At 34.0% G+C, this 27,829-nt stretch overlaps 2 protein-coding genes across 2 annotated transcripts; both read left to right on the top strand.

Moving 5' to 3' along the window:
• Window positions 1-7,206: 7,206 nt before the first annotated feature.
• On the top strand, window positions 7,207-10,386 carry LOC131618207 (pollen receptor-like kinase 3). The gene is made up of 2 exons (XM_058889473.1): window positions 7,207-8,806; window positions 9,459-10,386. The coding sequence occupies exons 1-2, from the start codon at window positions 7,363-7,365 to the stop codon at window positions 10,193-10,195; spliced, it is 2,181 nt and encodes a 726-aa protein (XP_058745456.1). The 5' UTR covers window positions 7,207-7,362; the 3' UTR covers window positions 10,196-10,386.
• A 2,543-nt stretch (window positions 10,387-12,929) lies between these two features.
• Window positions 12,930-25,400, top strand: LOC131619952 (uncharacterized). Its single transcript, XM_058890991.1, has 8 exons — window positions 12,930-13,182; window positions 13,303-13,571; window positions 13,751-13,826; window positions 21,371-21,510; window positions 21,644-23,140; window positions 23,218-24,282; window positions 24,350-25,045; window positions 25,124-25,400. The coding sequence occupies exons 1-8, from the start codon at window positions 12,930-12,932 to the stop codon at window positions 25,334-25,336; spliced, it is 4,209 nt and encodes a 1,402-aa protein (XP_058746974.1). The 3' UTR covers window positions 25,337-25,400.
• Window positions 25,401-27,829: the final 2,429 nt, after the last annotated feature.

Below are 27,829 nucleotides of genomic sequence, written 5' to 3'. Positions count from 1 at the left end.
GAACATTCTTTCCTACGGATGAGTCCGAAATATCTACTCATGTTGAGAATGTTGAAGCATCACCTCCTCTTGATGTTATTGTTGCTGACTCGAGTGATAATGGAGAATCTGCAGACACTAAGAAAGTTGACAAAGGATCCTCGATCAGGATTCAGAAAGATCATTCTAAGGGACAAATCATAAGAGATCTGAATAAAGGGGTAACCACTAGGTCAAGAAAAGTTGTGTCAAACTTCTGCTTTGTGTCGAAATTTGAACCAAAGAATGTCAAGGAATATTTGACTGATGAGTTTTGAATTAATGTTATGCAAGAGGAGCTTGAGCAGTTCAGAAGGAATGAGGTTTGGGACTTAGTACCAAGACCTGAAGTAACTAATGTCATTGAACAAAATGGGTATACAAGAACAAGTTAGATGAACAATGGGTTGTTATCAGAAATAAAGCCAGACTTATTGCTCAAGGATACACTCAGATTGAAGGGGTGGACTTTGATGAACCATTTGCCCATGTAGCTCGTCTGGAATCAATGAGATTACGGCTTGGTGTGGAATGTATCTTGAAGTTCAAGCTGTTCCAAATGGATGTGAAGAGTGCCTTCCTAAATGGCTATCTGAATAAACAGGTGTATATTGAACAACCTAAAGTATTTTGTGATCCTACCTTTCCAGATCATGTGTTCAAACTGAAGAAAGCCTTGTATGGTTTGAAACAAGCTCCTAGAGCTTGGTATGAAAGGTTGATTGAGTTTTTAATTCATCATGGATATAAGAAGGGCAGAATTGACAAAACCCTCTTTGTCAAGGAAAAGGATGGAAACTCATGGTAGCTCAGATATATGTGGATGACATTGTTTTTGGTGGGATGTTAGATTAGATGGTCCAACATTTTGTCAAGCAGATGCAATCTGAATTTGAGATGAGCTTGGTTGGTGAATTAACCTACTTTCTTGGGTTACAAATCAAGTAGATGGAAGGTTCTATTATTTTTGTCAAGAAAAATATGCAAAGAATATTATGAAGAAGTTTGGATTGGAGAATTCCAGTCATAAACAAACTTCTGTTCTTACACACTTGAAGCTATCCAAGGATGAAAAGAGGGTTGATGTTGATCAAAGTCTGTATAGAAGCATGATTGGTAGCCCTCTCCATCTTACTGCAAGTAGGTCATACATTACTCTTGCTGTTGGAGTATGCGCTAGATATCAAGCAGAACCTAAAGTAAGTCATCTCAGTCAAGTCAAAAGGATTCTAAAGTATGTGAATGGTACGTACAACTATGGAATACTTGTAAACTCAAGCTTCTCAATGAAGGGTTTTGTTTTGATGAAGACAAATCTCTTAGTATCAAGAAGGCAAATATGTTATTCAAACATAAAGCATTTTAGTCAAGACTATGGTTCAAGCATAAAAAAGAAGGTATAACAATAACTCTCACAAAATACCTAAGTCTTAGTTGCTCAAAACATCAAAAATGATTACATACCTTTGCCATAACCATAACACAAAAAACTTAGGCAAAAATTCCATTTTTTACTATATGTAATCAATTGCACACTTCAATCAATTGATTGCTCCCTCTTCCACTAGCCAAAATTTTTCTATGTCTTACCATGCAATCGATTACTACTATGGTGCAATCGATTGCTCACTGAAGCTTTTTCAAAAATATTACCTAGAAACACTTAGCAGTTTTTTGTCTTATTAGTGCAATCTATTGTTGTATTGGTGCAATCGATTGCTCACTGAAACTTTTTGAAAAAAATATATAGCCGTTGGCCCTTGTGCAATCAATTTCTGTTTTTATGCAATCGATTGCACCCTGTACGAATCTGAAAAACCAGTAGCTTTTTCAACACCCTTTCATGCACTACTTCATGGAACCATTTCATTTCAACTTGACATTTGTTCATGGTATTTCTTCATTCTTTTGCCATGTTTCAAAAGGGTGTGATGCACATATAAATACAAATAATTTCAAATCACAAATTACCTTTTTCAATCAAACTTATAGAAATTTTTCAGAATTCATATTGTCACTCTTCAACCTTTATTCAAGATATTTTCTGCACACTTTGATATTATTCAAACCAGAAAATACTTGAGCAATCTATTACTTGAAGTACTTGTGAATTATTGTTATTGGAAGGAAAGATCAATTTAATTGATACATCACTCAAAGTGATTATTGTTATACAAATCTCTATTCAAAACGTTCTTGTTATATTCATATCTTATTTTTCAGGATTGTTGAAAATAAGATTGTTTGTTGTATCTTGTTGTCCAGGATTGTTGGAAGCAAGAAAGTCACTTTGAGAGGATTGTTATCTTAGTGAACTTAATGTAAAATCCAAGAGGATTGTCCTTGGTCCAAGAAGATTGTTCTTGGTGTTTTGTTTTGTATTGTACAAGTTACCAACAATAGTAAAATCGTTGTGTCCTTTATCTTTCTGCATTTTATTGCCTTCTAAACACTTAACCAAACTAGAAAATTAAGAACATACTCGCCTCTAAAAACAAGAATTTTTATTGGTCCTAATTCACCCCCTCTTAGGCGCACTTCGTACTTACAATACTATACTCACATAACTCAAACACTAAGTTATTGGGTTATTGCGATGCTAATTGGGCTGGATGTGCTGATGACAGAACGAGTACCTCTGGTGGACGTTTCTTTCTAGAAAACAATTTGATTACATGGTTCAGCAAGAAGCATAATTGTGTATCTCTTTCTATAGTTGAAGTTGAGTATATAGCAACAGGTAGCAGTTGCTCTCAACTTGTGTGGATGAAGCAAATATTGTCAGAATACAATATCACACAAGATGTTATGACATTGTTCTTCGATAATCCGAGTACTATAAATATCTCCAAGAATCCTATTCAAAACAGTATAACTAAACACATTGACATCAGGCATCATTTCATTAGAGACCTTATTGAAGACAAAGTCATAAATCTTGAGCATGTAAAAACGAAAAAATCAACTTGCTAATATTTTTACGAAGGCTTTGGATGCAGTTCAATTTGAACAATTAAGAAGCAAACTGGGCGTTTGTCTGTGTGAGGAATTATAACAATTATTGACTGAGCAACAATTAATCACTAAAGGGAAAGCAGAAAGTACATGTCATTGTCTCTCTCCCAACGAGACAAGAGCAACTTCAGTAAGGGTTCAAATATCCTGTTATCATCAAGGGTATCCGTTTGATCTTGGAATTTCAGTGCAACTTGATGGTGTTGTCCCAGGATGTGTTTAGCATTGTACATATATGCTAAAAAAGGGCAGATCCTTTACATGTTGAAGAAGAGCTGGATTAGCATTTGAGTAGGGATGTTAGACACATTGTTTTGACATCATACTGGCTGGTTGGGAAAGTATATCTCTCAACTAGTGTGTGAAGATTCCACTGGACAACTAACATGTGTTGCATGTTTGTTCTTTTCTGTTGCATCACTAATCGTGGAACTGCTGATGTGTATTCTCTACAGGGATGAGAATTGTTTGTGTGTTTGATTTATTTTCAGACACTGGATTGATAAGTTGTTTATGTATTTTGATGGCATTATGTTTGGTGAAACTAACTTATAGGAACATGTTGAACAAAATGTTCCATTCACTTCAACTGAAGAAGATGTCAAGAAAGGTGTCCTATGCAGGTTCCATTTGACATCGCGTATGTTATGGTACAACTGGATCTGTTGAAGTTGGTTGATGTACAGGTGCAAAATATTTTGCAATATTATGCAATCCAATATGGTGCTTGATTTAAGGGATAAGATATTGTCTCTGTTTTCAAGATATTTGATTAGTTACTAAAGATGGAGAATATTTAGGAATCTAATATTTCTAGCCCTATCTTCATGGAGAAGATTGTGGAAGATTTTCTGGAGTGTCTTGCAGCGATTTGAAGCCCAAATCTAGTCTAGAAGATTGATATAAATAGCAAGCATGAAAACTATTATTTTGTGGAACTTATTTATAATTGTTTTGAGGGGGATTTGAGGAGGGCCTCATACCTAGGTGAGTCTTAGGTAGAAGTTATCACGGGTAGTGATTAAGTGAGAAGTCAGTAAACCCAAGGTTGTTTATGTGTGAACAGGAGGTTGTTTGTATAGTAATTTGAATTGATACTATCATAATAGACTTATCCCTGACTTGATAGCCCCTAGAGTAGGTATTGTTGATACCTAATTGAGTGAACAATTACTTATGTTCTTTAAAGTTTATGCACAACACTTTTATACCTTGTCAATGTGTGTGTTTGGAAAAAGTTGTCTTTACATCCTTTAGGATATCTGTAATCTAAACGCCCGAATTTTAACTTAGAACTGAGTAGATAATATCAAACTTTGTATCAAGAAGAACTAAGTCAGACCAGAGTCTGACTTCAGAGTTTTGTGCATAACAAAATAATTAAATGCAGAAGTAAATAAAGAGACACACAATATAATTTGGTTCCTCCAAAACTGAGAGTAGTTCAGTCCCCTTTTAGCACAAGAAATTTTTACTATAATAATTCAGATTACAATTTGCTCAATCAAACTAGAAAGAGACTTCATTGCTCAAGCACGCAGGCAAAAAACTTCTATACCGAAATTACATGTTCAAGAATTTCTGCTTAAGCCCTCAAGCAAGAGACTTCATGCCGAAACATCACTATCCAAGACTTCTGCTCAATTTCACTGATCGAGATTTCCTTGCCCAAACCAGCTGTTTGAAAATTCTGCTCAATCTACCTGATCAAGACTTCCTTGCTCAAACAACCTGTTTAGGACTTCTGCTCAAGTCCTTGAACAACAAAATTCCTTGCCTAAACATCAGTTCAAGAATTCTTGCTCAATCAAACTGAAAAAATACTCATGCTCTAGCATGAATGCTAGATTCCAAATTCTCTTATCAAGAGAATCTGTTAACATTTGCGTTAGATTGTTTGCTCCGGGATAAGCATATTCACAAAGGTTTTACACTTGGATCATGCTATAAGTTGAGTAGCTCTCAAGTGTAGTAGAATGCTTTCATCATTCTTTTTCTCTTCTTCTTCTTCGCACAAATAGTCTTCATTTGTTATGCCTTGATGTTCTGTTGATATGCAGATCATATTCACATGTTCTTTCTTTTAACTCTCTTAGTTACATGTGAATATGTCTTGCTCTACTCTCTTAACACACAATAATCCTTTCTGGTTAGATTTCTTCTTCTTTTGTGTGTTACTCTAAATTGTGCTCTCTGCGTGACACATTTTATCTCTCAACTCTGATGGTGTGTTATAGTATCAAATTCTTGTGTATACAGTCTTACACACGCATGTCTTCTTCTTCAATTTTCTTCTTCATTCATAGAACCTAAAAGTAGATCCGTTGAAGATTGAAACCACTTACAATACAAGTAGTGGTTAAGGATTGAAACTACTCACAGTGTAAGTAGCCGTTGAAGGTTGATATTTCCAAAGTACAAGTAGCACTTGTAAGTCTTTAGCTAGAACACGTAAAGTGAAGTCTAATCACAACTAGCATAAAGACGTTGAGAAGAGCAAAGTAGAGTTAGTAGAACAACTAAAGAGATGGGATCCTGACAACGTTACTTTCTTAAATAGACATAAAGTACTTGTACGTTTGTCACGAGATCCTTTTAAGATAACTTTTGACAGGAGACTTCTTGTAGACGTTTGTTGAATCTTGAGTAGAGACATTGTTATCTTCTATACTTATCTGAATAAGAGAATTCTTATAGAATTAGTTAAAGCTTGATCAAAAGTTAAAGTATGCCTTCAGAACCTAGTATGAGCTTGCCTTTATTAGAGTCTTGATCATAACTAGTCTGGATGAATTCCTTTTAGCATTGTTGACTTGATATAGACAATAATCCTTTGAAGCAGAGATTTCAAAACCGTTGATGAGGCTTGTTCAGAAGTTACAGAGTCATTTCCTATGACAATGCCTACTTGCTTCAAATGACTCCAAACTTCAGATATTGTTGGTCTTTAGATTTCCAATTAAGCTTTAGCACAACATGTAAGAGACTTGAGTCCGACTTCTCCAGAGCATGAAATATTGGTTTTGATCCTTCTGACTCAAAAGAGCTTTGCATCTCTCTTGATGATTCTTCAAGGTGTTTATTTTTATTTATTTAAAGGTTAATGTCTTTTGATTAAGAACACTTGAACAACTATTAGCAAAACCCTATTGTTCTTTAAATACTTTGTTATCATCAAAACCATTTAAGGGGTTGAACAAATCTTTATCCAACAGATTTCTTAATCAATCGAGTAACTTCGATTTACAAATCACATGTAAAATAAATATATTTTAATTGAGGTATTGTTTTTTGTCTTGTTCATCTTTCGTTCATTTTGTTTTTGAGTATAAATGTATACGACACAATCATTCCAATCACATATATTGTACGAAATTCTGCTACGCCGAACAATTTTATAAAACTCCAATTTTGAAAATCCAATATTTTTTAAATTGATCTTTTTAGGAACATTCTATTCGACCACTCTTCTAGAGCATTCAAATTCATATTCTCCCCCAATGTATGCGATCAAGTTTACACCTTTTTCAATGATATATAGGTTTCTTTTAATTTTTTTCAATTGCTATTTTTGTGAGGTAATTATATTAAATAGTTCATAAGACTTCTATTAAAAAATACATTCAAGCATAGTAATTACAACATAGATGATTGATTAAAGATAAAATTAAGTAAATATATTTGATCATAATTTAAAATAATTTTTATTTTATTTTAATTAATTAGAACCGAGTAATTTAGAGAATCAATTCACTGTTTACTTTTGAGGCCCCAATTAAAGGCTAGACTTAGAATTTAATTCAATATATAAATTATTATTATTTAAAGGAATTCGAATTTGAAATATTAAAAGAAGCATACTCTCGCGACCCAATTCTTCAACAATATGTGGATGCCTAAGAAATATAATTTAAAATAAATTTATAAAATGAATTTAATTTTGGTCCATGGCTCTTTGCTTATTTTGAATATGATAATTGATACATAAATATAAATATGCAAAACTAGTTAAATGCATACATAATATATTATAATTAAATTATCACCAAACGATTATAACAATCTTTAATTCCTATTAACTTGTTCAACCTCAAAATCCAATTCTCTCTCCCCCAAAAACCAAGGGTTCTCTCATTGTGAGGCTATCTTAATTTTCACTATCACAAGAGAAACCACACCTCATGCATGCATGCATGCAAAGGGTCACAAAAAAACTTAACAAAAAAAACAAAAACAAAAAAATAGCACAAATTTACCAATGACCAAAAAAAAACCACAACCACATTCCATTGTTACCTTCATCATAATCACCAAAATTTCATCAAAATCATGGCCATAGCTCCAACAATCCTCCATCCATCATTCTTCATCTTGATCTTCAATATCATCATCAAATTTTCCATTACAAGTTCCATGACAGAAGCAGAAGCATTATTGAGTCTAAAAAACTCTTTCACCAATTCTGTTGCTCTTAATAATTGGATTGCCAACACTTTGCCTTGCGCCGAAGACGAACAATGGGAAGGCGTAATATGTTACAACGGGTTAGTAACCGGTCTTCGCCTCGGTGGAATGGGACTATTCGGAAAAATTGATGTTGATGCATTGCTTGAACTCAGAGGTCTAAGAACTATTAGTCTTAATGATAATTCTTTCGAAGGTTCGATACCAGAATTGAATCGAATCGGTTACCTAAAAGCGATATATTTGTCGAGAAACAAATTCTCAGGACATATTCCTAAGGAATATTTTCTAAGAATGAATTCATTGAAGAAAGTTTATTTATCTGATAATGAATTCACAGGTGAGGTTCCTTTATCATTGGCCGAGGTTCCTTCACTCGTCGAATTACATCTTGAAAATAATCAGTTTAGCGGTACCATTCCGAATTTGAATAATCCTGCATTGGTGATATTTAATGCTTCAAACAATAATTTGGAAGGTGAAGTTCCAGAAAGTTTGTTGAGATTCAATGAGAGTTCTTTCTTAGGTAATGCTGGTTTATGCGGCGAGAAATTCGGTACAATATGTGGACAAACAACGATGCAGAAAAAACCAAAACCAAAACCTGTTAATGCACAAGATATTAATAATATTACACAACTCAACAACACTAATAGCAATCATGTTTATGTGAGTGTGCCAGATCAGAGTAAGCATAGATCATTGCAGATTATTGGTATTGTTGTGACATGTGCAGCACTAATTGCACTGGCTATATTTTTGATTGTGAGAGCAAGAAAAAAGAAAGAGAAGGACAAATCGAGCGAAATCGGCGAGAAAAATGGACAGGAAAGTGTGAATGATTGTGGTGGAAGTTTTGAGGTTCAAGTGAGTAGTAATAGTATTTGTAGTAATGATATTAGTAATAGTCATGTGAAAAGAGATACAGGTTCGATGAAAAAAGCATCATCTAGTAGTAGAAGGAGTTCATCACATGGAAGTAGAGGGATAGGTGAGCTTGTGATGATGAATGAGGAGAAGGGTGTGTTTGGTATGCCTGATTTGATGAAAGCTTCTGCTGAGGTTCTTGGAAATGGAGGGTTTGGATCTTCTTATAAAGCTGTTATGTCTAATGGTGTTGCTGTGGTTGTGAAAAGGACTAGAGAGTTGAATTCTTTGGGAAAAGATGGTTTTGAAGCTGAGATGAAAATTCTATCAAGGTTACACCATTGGAATCTTTTGACACCTTTGGCTTATCATTATAGAAAAGATGAGAAGTTGGTTATCTCTGAGTATGTTCCTAGAGGAAGTCTACTCTATTTGCTGCATGGTAAGATTTTCATAATAAGCTTTAATTGTTTACTATTTAACACCGACATCTCTAAACAAAAGTGTATATAGTGTCTGGTATATGTCAATGTATGACACTGACATCACTCGACACATGCCAATTTACTTTGTAGCATTGACATCTCTGAACAAAAGTGTGTCTCGTGTCTAACACGTGCCAGTGTCTGATACAGACATGACATAAACACATGCGATTACATTCAAATTATTCATCTTTTAAATATACTATCAACATCGACATGTCATATTTGGTGTCTTTCTATCTATATGTGCTTAGTAGATTATTTATGACATGTCTATAAATTATTTTCATATCTCTACAATAGCTTATGAAAATAGTTTATAGCGTATAAATATGAGGTTATATGATAAACGCCAGTGCTGTTTTTGAGAGCGTGCTAGGCGACATACCGCATAAAGCTCAAAATTTTTAATAGTAAAACTGTGGTTAAATAGGGTCTCATAAAAAATTGTCACAGTTAAATCATTGTTAAATATGACCTCTAATTGTTTTGTTATGGTTAAACTTCGGATAACCTATACAGAACCTCCAAAAAATTTAGACGACTATGATTAACGCTTTTGCTATTAGCGCGTTTTATAGAATCTTATGTAATATGTACTAATTGCAGGTGATAAAGGACCATCTCATACAGAACTAGATTGGAACACACGTTTAAAAATTGTACAAGGAATTGCAAAAGGAATGCAATATCTTCATACAAAACTCTCTTCTTGTGATCTACCACATGGAAATCTCAAATCAAGCAATGTTCTACTTGGACCAGATTATGAACCATTACTTATGGACTATGGTTTCATCCATCTAGTAAACCCTTCAAATTTTGCAAACACATTATTTGCTTATAGAGCACCAGAAGCCTCACAACACAATCAAATTTCGCCTCGTTGTGACGTATACTGTCTCGGCGTAGTCATACTCGAAATAATCACTGGAAAATATCCTTCACAATATCTTAGCAATGGTAAAGGCGGAACCGATCTAGTACAATGGGTGGCATCAGCGGTTTCCGAAGGAAGGGAGTTTGAACTACTTGATCCTGAAATCGCGAGTAAAAGAAATTCGTTAGACGATATAAAACAACTTGTTTACATTGGTGCAGCGTGTACCGAAAGTAATCCTCAAAAGAGATTAGATATGATGGAAGCAACTAGAAGAATAGAAGAGATTAAAGCAAGTGAGGTTGATCATGTTCAAGAAGCAAGAACAATAGAGGTCTTGCCTTCTTTTGAAGATGATGAATATGGAGATTCTTTTCAAGGGTATGATGATAATGAAGAACCAAGGAGGAAACATGGAACAGATACTTTTGGAAGTAAAGATACTTTTGACTTAGGTGTTTCCTAACTGTTAGGTGAAATTTCAAACATGGTTTATGTTTAGTGGAAAATTGGTTTTGTGCCACTTTTTGTGACAATTTGTGTAAGTTGGCATATACATTTTTTCTCTTTAAAGTTTGAAGTTATAGATTAGGGACATGTACAGGTAAGTTTTTAGTGGTATCTTAGTTATAGGACAAAGATTTGTAGATGTTTCAGAATTATGTATTTTGTTTTGTTTTCTATTTTATTTTTTTGTTATTTTGTGAAACTTTTTTTAGTCATAGATATAAAATATCTTAATGATTTTTTTGTTGCACAATCTTAAGAACATATATGAACTGTTGTAATTAGGCAGAATGCGACTTGTAAATGCAAACAAAAATCCCTATTCCAACAATGCTCTTATATAACAATTTTTATGAAAGATCAAAATCCACTTACATGGATGCTGAACACAATGTTGAACACTGATAATAATTTGAAAAAATAAATAAATTGAATGTGATCACATGTGTTAGTGTTGTGCGAATATCAGACACTGATACATATAAGATATTAAACACGCCTTTGATTTGAAGTATCATTGCTAGGGAGAAAAGTAACATGGAAGAATAATTTAAATTGTGGCATGTGTTGTTTTTTTTAAAGTATATCTCCCACACCTTATGAATTTATGAAAATACTCATCTCGCACCATCCGGATTATAAAATTCAAACGCACACATAATACAACACCCCAAAGCACATTAAATGTAAAATTGGGCATGTCTAGGTATTTTTATCTAGAAACCCTATAAAAATATCAATATTTAGACGCACCTTTTTTAAATATGTTGGAATATGCCTTAAAACCTTTGTTGAAGTAGAGAAAGAAAACATATTTCGAGATTACTAGAAATCAAAAAGTAAAATGTAATCTGGTCCGAGCGGTTCACGAGTATCGAACTCAATCGGTTCGGTTCATTGATCCATTCATTAATGTTAGAATATTTTATATTAATTTGGAGATCATATAAATTAATATAAAAATATATTATAAGATATATATTTATGATATTCTACAAGATATATATATATATATATATATATATATATATATATATATATATATATATATATATATATATATATATATATATATATATATATATATATATATATATATATATATATATATATATATATATATATATATATTTATAATAGTCTAAGAGATATTATTAGATATTTATAATATTTGAGAGATATTATAAGATTATAATAATATATTTTATTATAACAATTAAGGAGATATGTTTTGCAATTTTTTATGGGTTTGTTGGATTTTGGCTACTATAAATATGTATCTCTTCTCTTATTATAGTGTGACAATCTTAGAGCTTATAGAAACAAGGGAGTATAAGGGTTTAGGGAATTCCAAGGAAAAACTTAGAAAGACAGAGTTTTTTGGGAAATCTTTAAAGTTATCTAAGGGGATTGGGAAATACTTGTAAACACATTGTGTTTGAGTGATTCTTATATTGAGAGTTGGAGAGGTTGGAAAACACTTGGGTAGAAAGTAGGGTTTGTTCTTTGGGAACTACGAAGGCTATTTTCTTGTAACTCATTTGTAATCTCATGTAACAACTTTCTAAGTATAGTGAATTAGAGAGTTCTTCTCTCCCCCAAAGTAAATCATTTGATCGAACTGGGTAAATAAACCTTCGTATTTTTCTCGCCTTATTCTGTTATATTATTTGTGTATGAATTATCATTGTTGTAGATCATTTATTTTGGTAGCTACATTTCTTTGCCTCACAAATTAATATTGAATTTTGTCGTAATTCACAACAAGTGGTGCAGTGAGCATGGAGCAAAGAGGTATTGTTTAGAAGTAAGCACCATGGTTAGATGGGAGATCGAGAAATTTTTTGTAACAACGACTTCAGGTTGTGGAAAATTAAGATGCAAGCAATTTTAATTCAAGAGAAATGTATCGATGCTTTGAAGAATGAAGCATTGATGCCTGCAGGGCTTACACAGATACAGAAGACCGAGATGGTGGATAAGGCCGGGAGTGCCATTATCTTGTGCCTCGGGGATAAATTTCTAAGAGAAGTCTCCAGGGAGCAAACTGCGGTTTCTATGTGGGAAAAATTTGAATCATTGTATATGACTAAGTCTTTGGCTCATAGGTTGTATCTGAAACAATAAATCTATTCATTTTGAATGGTGGAGTACAAATCCATAGTGGAACAACTTACAGAATTTCACAAGATTATCGATGATCTTGAGAATATTGAAGTGAAGATTGATGATGAGGACAAGGCTTTGCTCCTGTTGAGTTCATTACCCAGATCCTTTGAGCACTTTAAGGATGCCCTTCTTTATGGTAAGAAAGGTACTATTACTTTGGATGAAGTCCAGAAGGCGGTGAAATCCAATTAATTTTCAAAGTCGCAAGATTTGGAGATAGTGGTGAAGGCTTAAATGTGTCAAGAGGAGGAGGTGAGCGTAAAGGAATGTCCAAATCAAATAGGTATGACAAGTCAAAGGTAAAATATTTTAATTTTCAGAAAATCGATCACTTTAAAAGAGATTGTCCTAAGAGAAAGATCAATGGAGATTCTGTTCAAGCTACAGTTGCCTTCAGTGAGGAAAGTTATGAGGATGTCGATGTAATAGTAGTATCGAGTTTGGAAACTGAATATAGTTGGATCATTGACTCAGGTTGCTCTTATCACATGTGTCCAAGTATATAATACTTTGAAACTTTGAAGATGGTACAAGGTGGAGTTGTTCGCCTTGGTGATAATAAGGCTTGTAAGGTTCATGGTATTGGTACAGTCAAACTTAAAATGTTTGATGATCGTGAACTTCTTATTCACAATATGAGGTACGTTCCAGAATTCAAGAGAAATTTTGTATCTATAAGTATGTTTGATGATCTAGGCTATTGCACTAGAGTTGAACATGGAGTGTTGAAGATTTTGCATGATGAATTGATTATTGCCAAAGAGTCTAACATATGTGGTCTATATATTTTAGAAGGTTCAAATGTTGTTATTAATTCATCGTTAACTAGTGGAGGATTTCATGACAAGGAAGAACAATGAGATTTGAGTTTAAGGTGTTATGAATGCCTTGAGAAAGTTTCAGAGGAGTATAATGAATTTTACAGAAATCAAGGAATAAAAACCGCCGAGTTATTATTGAGTTTTTGGGGAAAATCTGAGGTTAAAACAACTTACTTGGTTGGTAGAGAAATTTTTAAGAGGGAGAATAGTGAAAACCAAGGGAAAAACCTGGTAAAAACTATAACGGAGAAAACTCAATTTGAGGTGGAGTTTTCTATTATGGATACAAGTTGTAGTGAAGAAACAACTACAGAGATCTCTGATTATCATTTGACTCGTGATAAGGTAAGGAGGGTTATTGTAGCATCTTAAAGGGACAATTAGACTAGCCTTGGATATTATGTTTTTAATGAGGCTGAAAGACTGCAAAATAAAAGAAGAAAAACCTTCAAGAAGACATTTGAAAACAGGTGGAGTCAAGAGTGGTTGAAAAATCATACTTGTATGCTTTTTAAATTACATAGGAAGAAAATGGTAATTGGAAAAAAGTGGACGCAAGTGGCAAGATCAAGATTCAAGGGTTGTTTGAATTTGATCAAGGTTATTGATTAGTGTTTCAACATGGTAGAGAGTAGCAATGTTGTTGATGATTAAATTGGTATTAACACGGTTTAAAGCCAAGGTGTATATTGTTGGAATATGCCTTAAAACCTTTGTTGATGAAGAGAAAGAAAATATATTTTGAGATTTCCAGAATTCAGAAAGTAAAAAATAATGTGGTCTTAGCGGTTCATGGGTATCGAACTTGATCAGTTCGATTCATTGATCCATTCATTAATGTTAGAATACTTTGTATTAATTTGGAGATCATATAAATTAATATAAAAAAATATTATAAGATATTTATAATATTCTAAAAGATATTATAAGATATTTATTTATGATATTCTAAAATATATTATAAGATATATATATATATATTTATAATAGTCTAAGAGATATTATAAGATTATAATAATATATTTTATTCTAACAATTAAGGAGATATGTTTTAGGATTTGCTATGGCTTTGTTGGATTTTGGCTATTATAAATATATATCTCTTATGTTATTATAGTGAGACAATCTTAGAGCTTATAGCAACAAGTGAGAACAAGGGTTTAGGGAATTCCAAGGGAAAACTTAGAAAGACATAGGTTTTTCGGAAACCTTTGGAGTTATCTAAGGGGATTGGAAAATACTTCTAAATACCTTGGGTGTGAGTGATTCATATATTGAGAGCTGGAGAGGTTGGGAAACAAGGTTTGTTCTTTGGGAATTGAGAAGACAATTTTCTTGTAACTCATCTATAATCTCTTGTAACAACTTTCTGAGTATAGTGAATTGGAAAGCTGCTCTTTTCCCCAGAGTAGATCATTTAATCGAACTGGGTAAACAAAACTTCGTCTTTTTCTCGCCTTATTCTGTTATATTATCTATGTATGAATTATCATTGCAGTATACCATTTATTTTGGTAGATACTATTCTTTGCCTCACAAATATATATTGAATTTTGTCGTAATTCACGACATAGTAAAATAACCTGTCTTTCCCTCCCCATTTAGTATCATTTGAAATCAAAATAGCAAATGGCACAATAAGTTTAAGAAACACTCTTTATGTGAGAACTAGACAAAATATATCAATTTCTACTTTCTCATTCAAATTAAGTTCCTTAATCAGTTCTAGTCATTCATATTCTTTATATTTGAAGATGATTCGATAAGTTTATTCGTTTCATGTCCTCATCTTGTTTCTTGTGATTATGATACATTCAATTTCTTCCTAATTTTTAATTAAAATACATTACATTCTCTAATGTTAATGTTATATCCCTTTTCTTACTAGTTTGTTTGAGACTTTAGTTTGGTAAATTTAGAGATTAGATTTTGTCTTATATGAACTTTGGAAAAAACTATAGGGATTTTAAAATTTGTATACCTTATACAAATATCTAATTCCAGATACCCCATATGGTATATTTCCAATGTGTTTTTCTATTAAGTCAAATTAGCAACAAACTTATGTTAATTAGTTTGATGTTACTTTGACAACACACCAGCTTATGGATGTTTCTAGTTTGATGTAATTAACTAAGCCATTTGATTTCCGTTGTTAATCATGTTGGTCATGATGCACATGTCTCTTAACATAGACAATATGCATTAAAGACATATTTTTCTTTTTTCTTTTTGGTTAGAAAGACGATATTTATGGACAAAAGTGTGACCTATGTCGATGTTGTCAACATTAACTACTTCTTAGAATTTGAGATAATTAGGGTATGTCTTATTTGGGTTACCTCTACTTAAAGTTAGATTAATCTAGTCAGAGAAAGACCTGAAAATAATAGGAAACAAATGTCTATTTCACATAATTTACATATAACTCAACTATTAATTTCATAGTACTTGTACCTTTATATTACTGATTTTCAACTGAACTAATTTTAGGTATGAATCCCCAATATTTTCCAAGTGTCTCCGGGAGGCAGTATGTTACCGACTACAACAAAGAATTTCCATTTGTGTGTTCCATGATCACACTCGGGAGCAATACGAGGAATGAGTCATACATACATTCTCTTGACCATATTCTATCGAATGATATTTGTTTCACACCATATTGTGAGCACTGTCAGACACAATATTTAGAGAATATGGATTGAGGGTCTCAATTTAAGTACCCACATATATCTGAGTGAGTCTTGAGGCATTTCAAATATCTATAGGATATACATCACTACTACAAAAATCACATTTTATCTCATACGCAAAATGCATTTAACCCCGCCTCCAGAAGAGAGGTAACGAAGGGAGTCATGAGAAGTTGCCACTTTATCGCTCGATTATTAAAAAATCATCTATCTTACCCTTCGATTTTATTGATAAACCAAGATGTGTCACGCGCTAGTTTTGAAAATAATAAAAATGAAGAAGCTATGGTTCGAACCCATGTGCAGATAATTGTATCCCTCGATTAATAAAAAACTGAGGGGTTAGGTTATTTGCACATGAGTTCGAACCATAGCTTCTGCATTTTTATTATTTTCAAAACGAGCGCGTCATACCTCTCGGTTTATCAATAAAACCGAATGGTAAAATAAACTATTTTTAAAAAAAACTCGTTACATTGTTTACGCATAATATTAATAGATTAATTTGTTGACAACTATATGGTTTACCCATAATATTATATTGTTTGCACAAAATATTAAAGTAAAAATTAACTTCCCTGAAGATTTGATTTTAGATCTTCTAATCATTAAATTTTGGGGTAGATCAAATGCTGGGAGCCAGTTATTCTTTATGGTTTTTGTATGCATTTGTTTCTTAAATAGGACAAAAAAACGTTAGATAAGTAAATCGTGTTCTGCTCATATAAATATTTAAGAACACAAACCTTAAACCCAAATGATTTTTTGCTATTGCAATCCATCATAGAAAATTTTTCATGGCAAATGCTCTTGTAAACCTTAAAGTGGTTGATGTAGATAGTTTCAAGAGCTTCATGATGTTTCATTATCAATTTTTGATATTCAACATTCTTTTATAATGGAAGTTTTTTATGTTTCATGCGAATCACTAAGGATAGTGTCTTGAGCGCTGATACTCATGAAATGGACGATAATGATTTGTTTAAGGAGGGTGATCAATATCCTCAATAATCACGCTAAATTATTCCCTCAATTTTGACAAAAACCGAGGTAAAATATGTTTACCCATCGGTTTTATTAGAAAACTGGGGTGAATAAGATTTTTTTTAAACATTACATTGTTTACACATAATATTAAAATACATTAATTACAACAAATCCAAATTTATCATTGTCGTTTTTATTCTTGGAGCATAACAAATCTTTGTTGTAATCCAAATTTTGTTGCATATCTTGTATGCATCCAACTTCTAATAAGTTAATGAAGGTTGATTTCCCTTCTTCTTTTTTTGTTAACTTGAAGCAAAGATATTTTTTCTGCACTTGCAATACATCATAGAGAACTTTTCCAACCTTCTTTAACTTGAAGCAAAGATTTTATTATCAAGAGAAAATGCTTTCACAAGAAAGAGAACAAAATTATAGTGGTGGATACAATAGTTTGTTGCGTATTGATGTCTTGACAATATCCCGAGCGTTGTTCCTTTAGTAAAAAACTGAGGTAATAAGTTTTAAGAAAAAATGGTAATAAATAACATGTCATGTTGAAATTTCAATTTATTACCATTCACCATTTTTTGTGTGCGGTTTATACCATGTTTAGTAATAAATTTCTAGATGATGTTTTTTATTGACAACATAGGAAGGTTATTCAAAAAATACAACAACAACATCAATACCATTATGTGAGATAGATTACAAGGTCAAAACAAATGTTTTGTTCAAAATAGAATAACACTGAACATTGAAATTTTTTCTGTGATGCAATCCATCTTAAAGTATATGATGCATACGAGTTTAAGGCGGCTACATATAAGTTAGGATTAGGATAAAATCTATTTAAAGAGTGTTTTTATAATAAAATCTAATTATTCTATCCCTCAGTTGTTGCAAAAACCTAAGGGATACATTATTTAGTTTACACTTATATAGAAATAAAAACATGAACTGCAATAGTTGAGATTCGAAGTGTGTCCTAAATTATGTTAGACGATGTGATGGATCTAGAAGGGGGGTTGAATAGATCCCTCTTTTTGCTTTACGCGCTTTTTAAATTTTAAGCGAAGCTCCCCGGATTTTGAATCGTCTAAGAACGATCAATTATTGAAAAGACCAGATATGCTAAACCGAAATGATAAAAAAATGAATCAACGCTTTGTTTTATCAATTGACTTACTTGTGTCACTTTAGAATATTACTACCAATAATATTTATCAACTTAACAACAATAATTTGTGTGTGTAATTTTGTCAAATACTTGGTGTGCAAAATTCACCAAATTCTAACAGCTCACACTAACACAAATTATGCTAAAAGAAAGTAAAGTGCGATAAGAAAAAGTAACACACGATTTGTTTAGGTAGTTCCCCTTGTCATCCTCGCGTAGGGTACGTCTGCCTCTAATTTTAAACTTAGAATTAGGATATATGGTATTGAATTGCAAAGTGTTTACAAGAGAAGAAATGTTAACCACAACCAACTACAAATGCAAAAAATTAAAACAATATTCTTCTCTTCCTTTGATTCGAACTGAACCAAGTGTGTCACCGATCTTTGAAAAACCTCCGGTTGTAGCTACCTTGTTGAGAACCCAATTCGTTTCTCAAACCCTCTGTTCGACTGATTTAATCCCAAGATCGTGACCCCGATTCTTCCTTCTCTATTGTTGCTACCTTGTTGAGCGAACCTCTGATTCCTCAATCCCTTAAGCACGGCTGAATATTGATGAGGCGAAGAATCGTCAAAAACCCCCCAAATCCCAAAGATCTTGGAGGACAAAACCCTCAGATTTTATTCAAGAAAAACCCACAATCTCTTAACCCGAACAAGAACTCAATCTATAGTCGGACGTTATCAACATATGCTATTCACCTTGATTGACAAAAATTGTTATGTGTAGTTGTCAATGGATGAATGAGAGGTTGAAGATGATAAGAACCTTGTGTATCTATTTCACTTTTCTTGTTGTTTTCCAAATGAAATAACCAATGAACCTTATACAGGTTATCCAAAGCCAAAACAATAAGTGAACAGCAAAATCAGTTTTTCACAGCGACAGGTCGACCTGAACAAACCCGTGGCTGCAGGAAGGAAGGCTTGGCAAACTATGCGTCAACCTATGGGTCGATCTGAGCAAACCTGAGGCTTTCCCAAAGTTGCATGTGTCGACCTAAATAAGACCATGCGCCGACCTATGTTTTGCAATTTTGAATTCCAGGATGCGTTGACCTATGGGTCGACCTGAGCAAACCCGAGGCTGCACCAAAAATCCATGAGTCGACCTGAACAATCTATAGGTCAACTTGAGCTTCTGAAACTCACAAAACTGCCCATTTTTGCCATCATGAGTCAACCTGAACAATCTATAGGTTGACCTATGCACCTGACACATTCAAAAATGCCAATTTTTGTGATCCTTCATGCTTCCTTGTTTGTCCTATCGACTAGAGTCACGCCCAAACTAGAAGGACACATTTTGACATCATTGAAACACTTCATTGCCCTCACAAATTGTTTTCCCCTCGGTTATATTAAAAACCGAGAGAATAAGTGGTTTTTATTTTATAAAAAAAACACGCCGCGCCTTGGCATTATACCTCGATTTTTTGTTGGATGAGGTGAAAGCTTTGTCATGAAATTTATTATTTATAGTAGTGCCTAGGAAACCCACATTGGTTGCACCTCCCACGGTATGTCGTAAAGATGTCGATGAGCTATTTCCATCTCCTAGTTCAAGAAGTACAATATACAGTTACATCTAATGATTATACATAGTTTCCCATCATTATCTCACACGAGTGCTAGTAGGAGATCCCCCAAGGCCAGCTCATCAAGAGAAATTTTAGGAGGAAAATGTAAGGGTATACCATGTTTTGGATGTTTTGCTCAAATGTGATTGTATTATCACTACTGGGGATGGTTTCATCAAAAGATGATAGTTTCATCAAAGAACCCCCGGTGGGACACCTTATAAGCGATATATCAAAAAGTACAAAAATGTTTAATGTATTTTCTCATGGGTGTGTTTGGATATTGTTATATGGACACACCCTGATCTGCAACCTAATACAAATATGTGTAAATTGTTGCTCATTGCTTTGTCTAGAGAATGGTATCCGGACACATCTTGGTTTCTATTTAAAAAACCAAGTACTCGTTTAATAAAAGTTTTAAGCAGAATATTAAAAACAGTACTAATGAAAATTCTAAAGTTTATATACACATTGTAAGATACAAACTAAAACACACAAAAATTGTGTCAATGTTACATGTATGAAAATACTAATGTTTATACACATAATGTAAGATATAAGCTAAACGATATAAAAAATTGTGTCATCGCCTAAATCTATAGGTACTTTCACCTTAGATTTTTTTTTATTTGACTCTTTTTCACTATCAATCAATTCGTAAAATTCTTACATCATATCCAAAAAAAGTGTAAGACCAAGTTTCTACTTTGTTTTTGGAGTGAGATGTCCATTCGGGAGATATTCGTGGTAGAGGACATTCTGGTTTCAAATAATCCCCCCTACATAATTTTTTGGTTGGCCACTTCATAGTGGAATATTTTCTCTAAGAAACTATATCTTGATAGATCGATACAAACTCTATTATACACACTTTCTACAAGGTGACCCATTTCAAAGAAATGCATCCAGTTTTTCTCTAGTGTAGGGTCATTAATACAAGGAATTAGAGCATCGTGAATTACATCATATTGTACTTTTTATTCTCGTATAACCTCGAGTGATATTCCTTATGGGCCTTTAACTCTTTGATAAGATATCAGAAGAAAAGTGTATGATTCTCCTCTCCCTTATCTAGCAAAGCTGAAACAATGTGAAGTCCGCAGTTGCCATCACCTTTAACGTTTACATTTCAGTCAATGTATTTGTCCATTAAAATAGGCATCTCCTTAATGTGTTTTTAAGGTAAAGGTGGGCATGTGAGAGTTTGTCGATGCAAGCACCCTTAATATAACTTTTTTGGATTATGAAAATGGAGAATTTGAATAAAGTGAGTCGACATGTTCAAAATAGGATGGTGATCACTCGGTTGAATTATCACTGGGTGTTGGTTTGACCTTTTTAGGAGAATCCTTTGTTTATACTACTTTTGTGGGTGGTTTCATATAAGTGATTCATAGATAGGCTATCTTTTGTATTGTCTCTTTGACGTGAAACTTCAAGTTATAATTAGTTTTCAAATATATTTATTGAATCACCTTTCATTATAGGGTTAAATAAGTTTTTGGTCCCTATAAAATTACCAAATTTCGTTTTAAGTCCCTCTAAAATTTTCCTTCAAATTTCAGTCCCTACAAAATATTCCGTCTAAAGAAATGGTCCCTGACGTTAAAAGCCACTAACGGCTGCTGATGTGTCAAGACAGGTGGAATTTTTTTAAACCATTTTTTAATTGTTTTAATCCAGCCTTATCTTTAAGATGATCTTCTTCTTCTGGTCCCTCCTCTTTCTCTAATCTTCATCGTGGTCCCTCTTCTCTCATCCATTCTTGTCCCTTTCATTCAAGTGGTCCCAACAACGACAACTCCTGCTCCTGCTCCGGTCCCAAAAAACGACAAGGTAAGTCCCACTTTCTGATTCTATTGTTTAATAATTGCGACATTTCTGTCTTGAAACTTGTTTAGGGTTGTGCGTTCCTTGCATGCAGTATTTAGGGTTCTATTTTTGTCTGATATACCATTGAAATGTGTAGGGAATGGGGTTATTTAAGGTTGTCTTTTTTACCAATGGCAAATTTGTAAGAGATGAAGGGGTATCATATGAAGGGGGCGATGTTTTTGCTATAGCTGGTCAGGACCCAGATTTCTGGTCATATTTTGAAGCATGTGATTTACTTAAGTCTTTGGATGCTTCATTTATAAAGGAAGATGTGAAAATGTGGTGGAAGTCCGAACATGGCTCACTTGAAAATGATCTAAAACCACTTGTTAATGATGAGGATGCAACATTGTTAGCTATGTGTGCTGAGGAAACAAAGTCTGATATTGAGATATATACTGAGCCAAAAGACAATGTTAATTCAGAAGATAGTGAAGATAGTGAATCAAGTGAAGACTCTTTGGATGGCATACATTTTGAAGATAGTGAAGAGGAGAGGATGAATGATAATGATGAAGATGTAGGTGAAGAGATCAACAATTCTGGTGCAGGTGGAGTGGAAGATGGTGCAGGTGGAGTAGAAGATGGTGCAGGTGGAATAGAAAATGGTGCAGGTGGAACAGAAAGTGGTGCAGGTGGTATACATACAGGAATGATGACAGCAGAGATGGAAAGGGAACACATAATTGATGATGACTACTTAACAGATGAGCTTGATAGTGGGGCAGATGATGATAGTGATGGTGGTAGGCCTTCAATGGTAAAGTTTAGGGATGATGAAAAACTTAGAAAGGAATTTAAGTTCAAGGTTGGAATGGAATTTTCATCTCTGAAGCAATTTAAAAAGGCTGTACTGGAACACAATGTGTTGAATGGGAGGGAAGTTAAGTTTGCCAAGAATGATGGGGAAAGGTGCAGGGTTATTTGTAAGGATAAACAACAATGTGGTTACACTGTTTTATGCAGTAGAGTGTTGAGAACTGAATCATTCAGGATTAAGACTTTAATTCAGAAGCACAAATGTGGAAGGAAGTTCTTCAACAAGAATGCTAATGCTGATTGGGTGTCTAGAATAATTGTGGACAAGTTGAAGAACAATTCAGGTATGAAATTGAATGAGATTGTTTCTGATGTTAGATTGAGGTTTGCCACAGAAATTACTGGATGTAGGGCTTTCAAAGCAAGGCAAATAGCTAGAAGGGTTGTTGAAGGTGACTCAGCCAAGCAGTACACTATGTTATGGTCATATGGAGCTGAATTGAGAAGGGCATGTATAGGTAATACATTTAAGTTGAACATTTCTGGTTTGCCACCTAAGTTTGAAAGGTGCTACATGTGCTTTGATGGTACAAAGAGAGCATTCAAGAATGGTTGTAGACCTTTCATAGGATTGGATGGTTGTCACTTAAAGAACAAATATGGTGGAATATTGTTGATAGCTGTCAGTAGGGATGCTAATGATCAGTATCTTCCACTTGCCTTTGGTGTTGTGGAGACTGAGTGTAGAGACTCTTGGAGCTGGTTTATGAGGTTGCTTCTTGAAGACATAGGTTCTGATAATAGGTGTTGCTTCATTTCTGATCAGCAAAAGGTGTTATTTGTTAATCTTTATTTCCTTATATGTGATTATATGTGATTTTAAGTATTAACTTAGGTCTTTATATGCAGGGATTGGTGAATGTATTTGAGGAAGACTATCCTGAATTTGAGCACAGGTTTTGCTTAAGACATTTGTATGCTAACTTCAAGAAGAAGTTTGGGGGTGGTACACTCTATAGAGATCTAATAATGGCTGCAGCAAAGGCAACCTATTTTGAAGACCATGCGGCTAAGATGAATCAAATTAAAGAGGCAAATCCAGATGCCTATGAATGGATGAATGCTATTCCCAAGAATAAGTGGTGTAAGCATGCCTTTCCCTTCTACTCTAAGTGTGATGTTCTTATGAACAACCTAAGTGAATCTTTTAATGCTACTATTTTGATGCAAAGGGATAAACCTATACTAACCATGTTTGAATGGATTAGGAACTATCTAATGGGTAGGTTTGCCACTCTTAGGGAGAAGGTAGAGAATTACAAAGGAGTGATTATGTCTAAGCCACTTAGAAGGTTAGATAGGGAGATAGAAAAAAGTGCTAGTTGGCTGCCCACTTATGCAGGTAGATTAACATTTCAGGTTACTCATGTAATGTTCACAGATAGTTTTGTTGTGGACTTGGCAAAACATACATGTTCTTGTAATTTTTGGGACTTGGTAGGGATCCCATGTAGACATGCTGTTGCAGCCATTCATAGGAAGGTAGATAACCCCATTAACTATGTACACAAGTGTTATCATAAGTCTACCTATGTAACATGTTACAATGAAGTTATCAGTCCTATTAATGGCCAAAACAAATGGCCAAAGACCACTGACCCTGAAATCTTGCCACCTAGTTATAAGAGAGGCCCTGGCAGACCAAAGAAATTGAGAAGAAGAGAGGCTGATGAAGAAAGTCAAACAAGGTGGCAAAGGACTAACACAAGTCATAGGTGCAAGATTTGCTTTGAATATGGACATAACAAAAGGACTTGTAAGAAAAACAAACAGCTAGCAGTTATTGTTGGTGAAGTACCAAGAGATGTACCAAGAGATGTATCAAGAGATGTACCAACAGATGTACCAACAGGTGTTGCACCCACCCAAGGAAGCCAAACACCTAATGTGGGAACTTCTGGAGTCAAAAAAAGGGTAAGTAATTGAACTAAATTGGTTACAGTTATTTTGGTTGATTTTCTTACAATTACATTGGTTGCAGGCTTCTGTGCAAATAGGAGGGAAATCAAAGAAGTCAAAGTCTACTGCAAATGTAGGAGGGAAATCAAAGAAGTCAAAGTCTACTGCAAATGTAGGAGGGAAATCAAAGAAGTCAAAGGCTTCTGTGCAAACTAATGATGTGCCACAACATGAAGCTGTAAGTGAGAATCAGGCTGAAGATGTGCAAGCTGGAGATGTGCCTCATAGCAATGAGAATCAAGCTGAAGATGTGCCTCATAGCAATGAGAATCAAGCTGAAGGTGTGCAAATTAATGATGTGCAATCTAATGATGTGCCTGCTAATGATGTGCCTGCTAATGATGTGCCTCATACCAATGAAGCTGTAAGTGAGAATCAAGCTAATGGTGTGCCTCATACCAATGAAGATGTGCCTGCTAATGATGTGCCTCATACCAATGAAGATGTGCCTCATTCACAAAACACTGTCAGTTCAGCTGAGGCAATGAAAAGGTATTGTGGAATCGATCCTGATGAATTGGAGGCCTTGTTAGATGATGAGGAAATACTTGACATTGCACCATTGAGAATTGATACTAGTCCTGTCAAGAGTAAAAGACCTGGTCCCAAGACCTTTATTGGGAAATGCCCCAAGGTTCCAAAAACTGTCAAACCATCCATTGCTCCAAAGGTGTCCAAAGCTGCCAACAAGCCAACTATGTCAACTATGAGTGACCCTGTAAGTTTGTAACAAACATTGATGTACCTTGGCATGCTGTGTTTATAAACCATTGTTAACTGTTTTTTGTCTTAACAGGTAAAGGTAATGATATCACCAAGGAAAAAGTCCAATCTTGCTGCATCTCCAATTAGAAAGAGTGATAGGCTAAGGACTTTGAAGGCAAAAAATATACCGGGGCCTGGAAGGGATCAAAATGATCCACTTGAAATTCCTGATGAAGACACTACTGTGAGCAGTGCTAGTGGGAGCAAGCCATGGGCTGACATCCAAAAGAGCATGACTCAGTGATCCATAATTGTCCTACTGTTTTGTTATTTACTTTGAAACATTTGTGTGATGTATGATGAACCACTTTTGGAAGTATCTCTTTTGTGTTGAACTGAATCTAAGCTGTATTATGAAGATGTATTATGAACCACTTTTGGATGTATCTCTTTTGTTTTGTACTGAATCTAAGAGCTTTGGTTTTATCAGTTGCTTTGGTTTTTATCAGTTGCTTTGGTTTTTATCAGTTGCTTTGGTTTTGTATCAGTTGCTTTGGTATTATGAACCATTTTATCAGTTGCTTTGGTTTTTCATTTATGTGTATCATAACAAACAAAATTGAAACAAGAACTACATTGTATTTCATTAAACCAGAACATCCAACAAGAACATCAAACAAATACATCAAACAATGAACATAACCAAACTACAATATTTTTCCAAACATAAAATCCAAACATAACCAAACATAACCAGACTACATTATTTCACAAGCCTAAACAACTCAGTAATTACACTTGAACACAAAATACAAATTAATCATACAGGACACAACAAGAACCAACGTCTTTATTTTTCCATGATATTCCAATATTTTCAACTTGGCCTTTAAGTTCTTGTTCTTCTTCCTTGCATCCTCATACAATGACTTCATATATCCCACAGATTCCATGACATCAAACTCTGAATTCCTAATGGTAAGATCTTCATTTCCAGATTTTTCACCAACATCTTCAGCCCATATGAATAGATTACAAGTATCAGCATTCTTCCAGTAAGGACATCTCCAAAACAACCTCCCCTTATTTGCTCCATTGTTACATTGATACATCACCATCCGAGCTTGACACCCACAAAACCTACCACCAAATCGCGATTTCACTGAAACAGACGACATAGGTCACGATGGACGAAGAATAACTTGAAGGAATGAACGAAGAAGAAGCACAAAGTGACACTGATATAGGAAGTAGGGCAAAAGAAGAAGAGGAACAATGGAGGCAGAAGATGAAGAAGAGGAATTAGGGCAAAGGATTTGCAAAGGAATGACACTGTGTTGTCCCTTTAATAACACGCTGGATTAAAACAATTAAAAAATGGTTTAAAAAAATTCCACCTGTCTTGACACATCAGCAGCCGTTAGTGGCTTTTAACGTCAGGGACCATTTCTTTAGACGGAATATTTTGTAGGGACTGAAATTTGAAGGAAAATTTTAGAGGGACTTAAAACGAAATTTGGTAATTTTATAGGGACCAAAAACTTATTTAACCCTTCATTATATCCTAATAGAAATATATGATTTACCATCCTTGAACACGTCATCATCGTCAAATTGAAGCCTTTTCCAATGTGTGTTTACCTCAACCATACATATATTTCTATCAAGTTTCATAATCTTGGCTATTAAGCAAGCACACGGAAAACTGTATGCTCTTCTATGTGTTCAACTACTAGAGCTATTTGGACATGTTTTCTCTACCCACATAACTTTGTATGAATACATATTTCGCCCTTAAATCTATGTTTTAATATTTTGATTTGGCAACCAAATGATGTATGCATCTCATTATGATGTAGATTAATCATTTGTTCACTAATTTCTAACTTAGCCAAATTTCCTCTTACTATCTCTCAACCAGTTCTTCATTGTGGAATGAACAAATTCAAGCCAAAATTCCTCTTACTATCTCCCAACCAGTTCTTCATTGTGGAATGAACAAATTCAACTATATTAGTTTTGGTATTTCTAAGATGTCTAACTTGATCAGTCCATGCATAAACAATTTTCTCTTTCACATGGTCTAATATCGTAGTTTCAACATATTTCAAAAATTTCGGATATTTCACGCACACACTTGTGAAATGAATGAAAAATTCGACATATAACTCATTTGTAGAAGAATTGATCATAATATTCCAGACATCAATTACACATTCCAATACTTGATTAGGTTTAATTACTTTCCCATATTTATCATTGATTTGTTTGTTTCCTAATGCACCCTTAATTTTAGTTCTCACATTTTTTGTTACATGGTACCTACATAATAAAGCATAAGATGTAGGATATATCTGTGTATCCAAATTCATCAACAAGGTATTGCAACCAGTAACGATGACATCTGGCATGCTCTTTAGTCTTTCAACATATTGTGACACATTTACAAAGCTCATGCAATATTATCCTCCTTTTCACATTCCAAAATCATAAAGTCAGTCGAATAACTCATCTCTATAGAAGTAGTACCAACAATTTCAAAAAGATAAAGATTGTACTTGTTGGTCTTATACGTTTAATTAATTACCAAAACTGTTAAAAATGTGTTAAACAACTTAATGGAATCAGGATGTGTCCAAAATATATCTCGAACAACTTTTCAAAACACACTTTGTACCTAGATGCGTAATGATTTTCATCCAACAGTTTCAAGAACTGTTGCTTTTGAGCTCCTGGACCCTTTATTGCCTTGTTGTTTATGTGGTGAACATTATAAACTTTCTTAATATTTGAGACA

The sequence above is a fragment of the Vicia villosa genome, linkage group LG7 (assembly GCF_029867415.1).
Source record: "Vicia villosa cultivar HV-30 ecotype Madison, WI linkage group LG7, Vvil1.0, whole genome shotgun sequence".
Lineage (NCBI taxonomy): Eukaryota > Viridiplantae > Streptophyta > Magnoliopsida > Fabales > Fabaceae > Vicia > Vicia villosa.
Note: the sequence above shows the minus strand (reverse complement) of the source record. Positions and strands in the feature narration are given on the sequence as shown.

Bases quoted from the DNA above. Each gene is read 5' to 3' on its own strand.
- LOC131618207 (XM_058889473.1), top strand. From the start codon at position 7,363: ATGGCCATAGCTCCAACAATCCTCCATCCATCATTCTTCATCTTGATC. The intron at 8,807-9,458 runs GTAAGATTTTCA...TACTAATTGCAG, and splicing joins TCTACTCTATTTGCTGCATG to GTGATAAAGGACCATCTCAT.
- LOC131619952 (XM_058890991.1), top strand. From the start codon at position 12,930: ATGGTACAAGGTGGAGTTGTTCGCCTTGGTGATAATAAGGCTTGTAAG. The intron at 13,183-13,302 runs GTCTATATATTT...GCCTTGAGAAAG, and splicing joins CAAAGAGTCTAACATATGTG to TTTCAGAGGAGTATAATGAA. The intron at 23,141-23,217 runs GTGTTATTTGTT...CTTTATATGCAG, and splicing joins TCATTTCTGATCAGCAAAAG to GGATTGGTGAATGTATTTGA.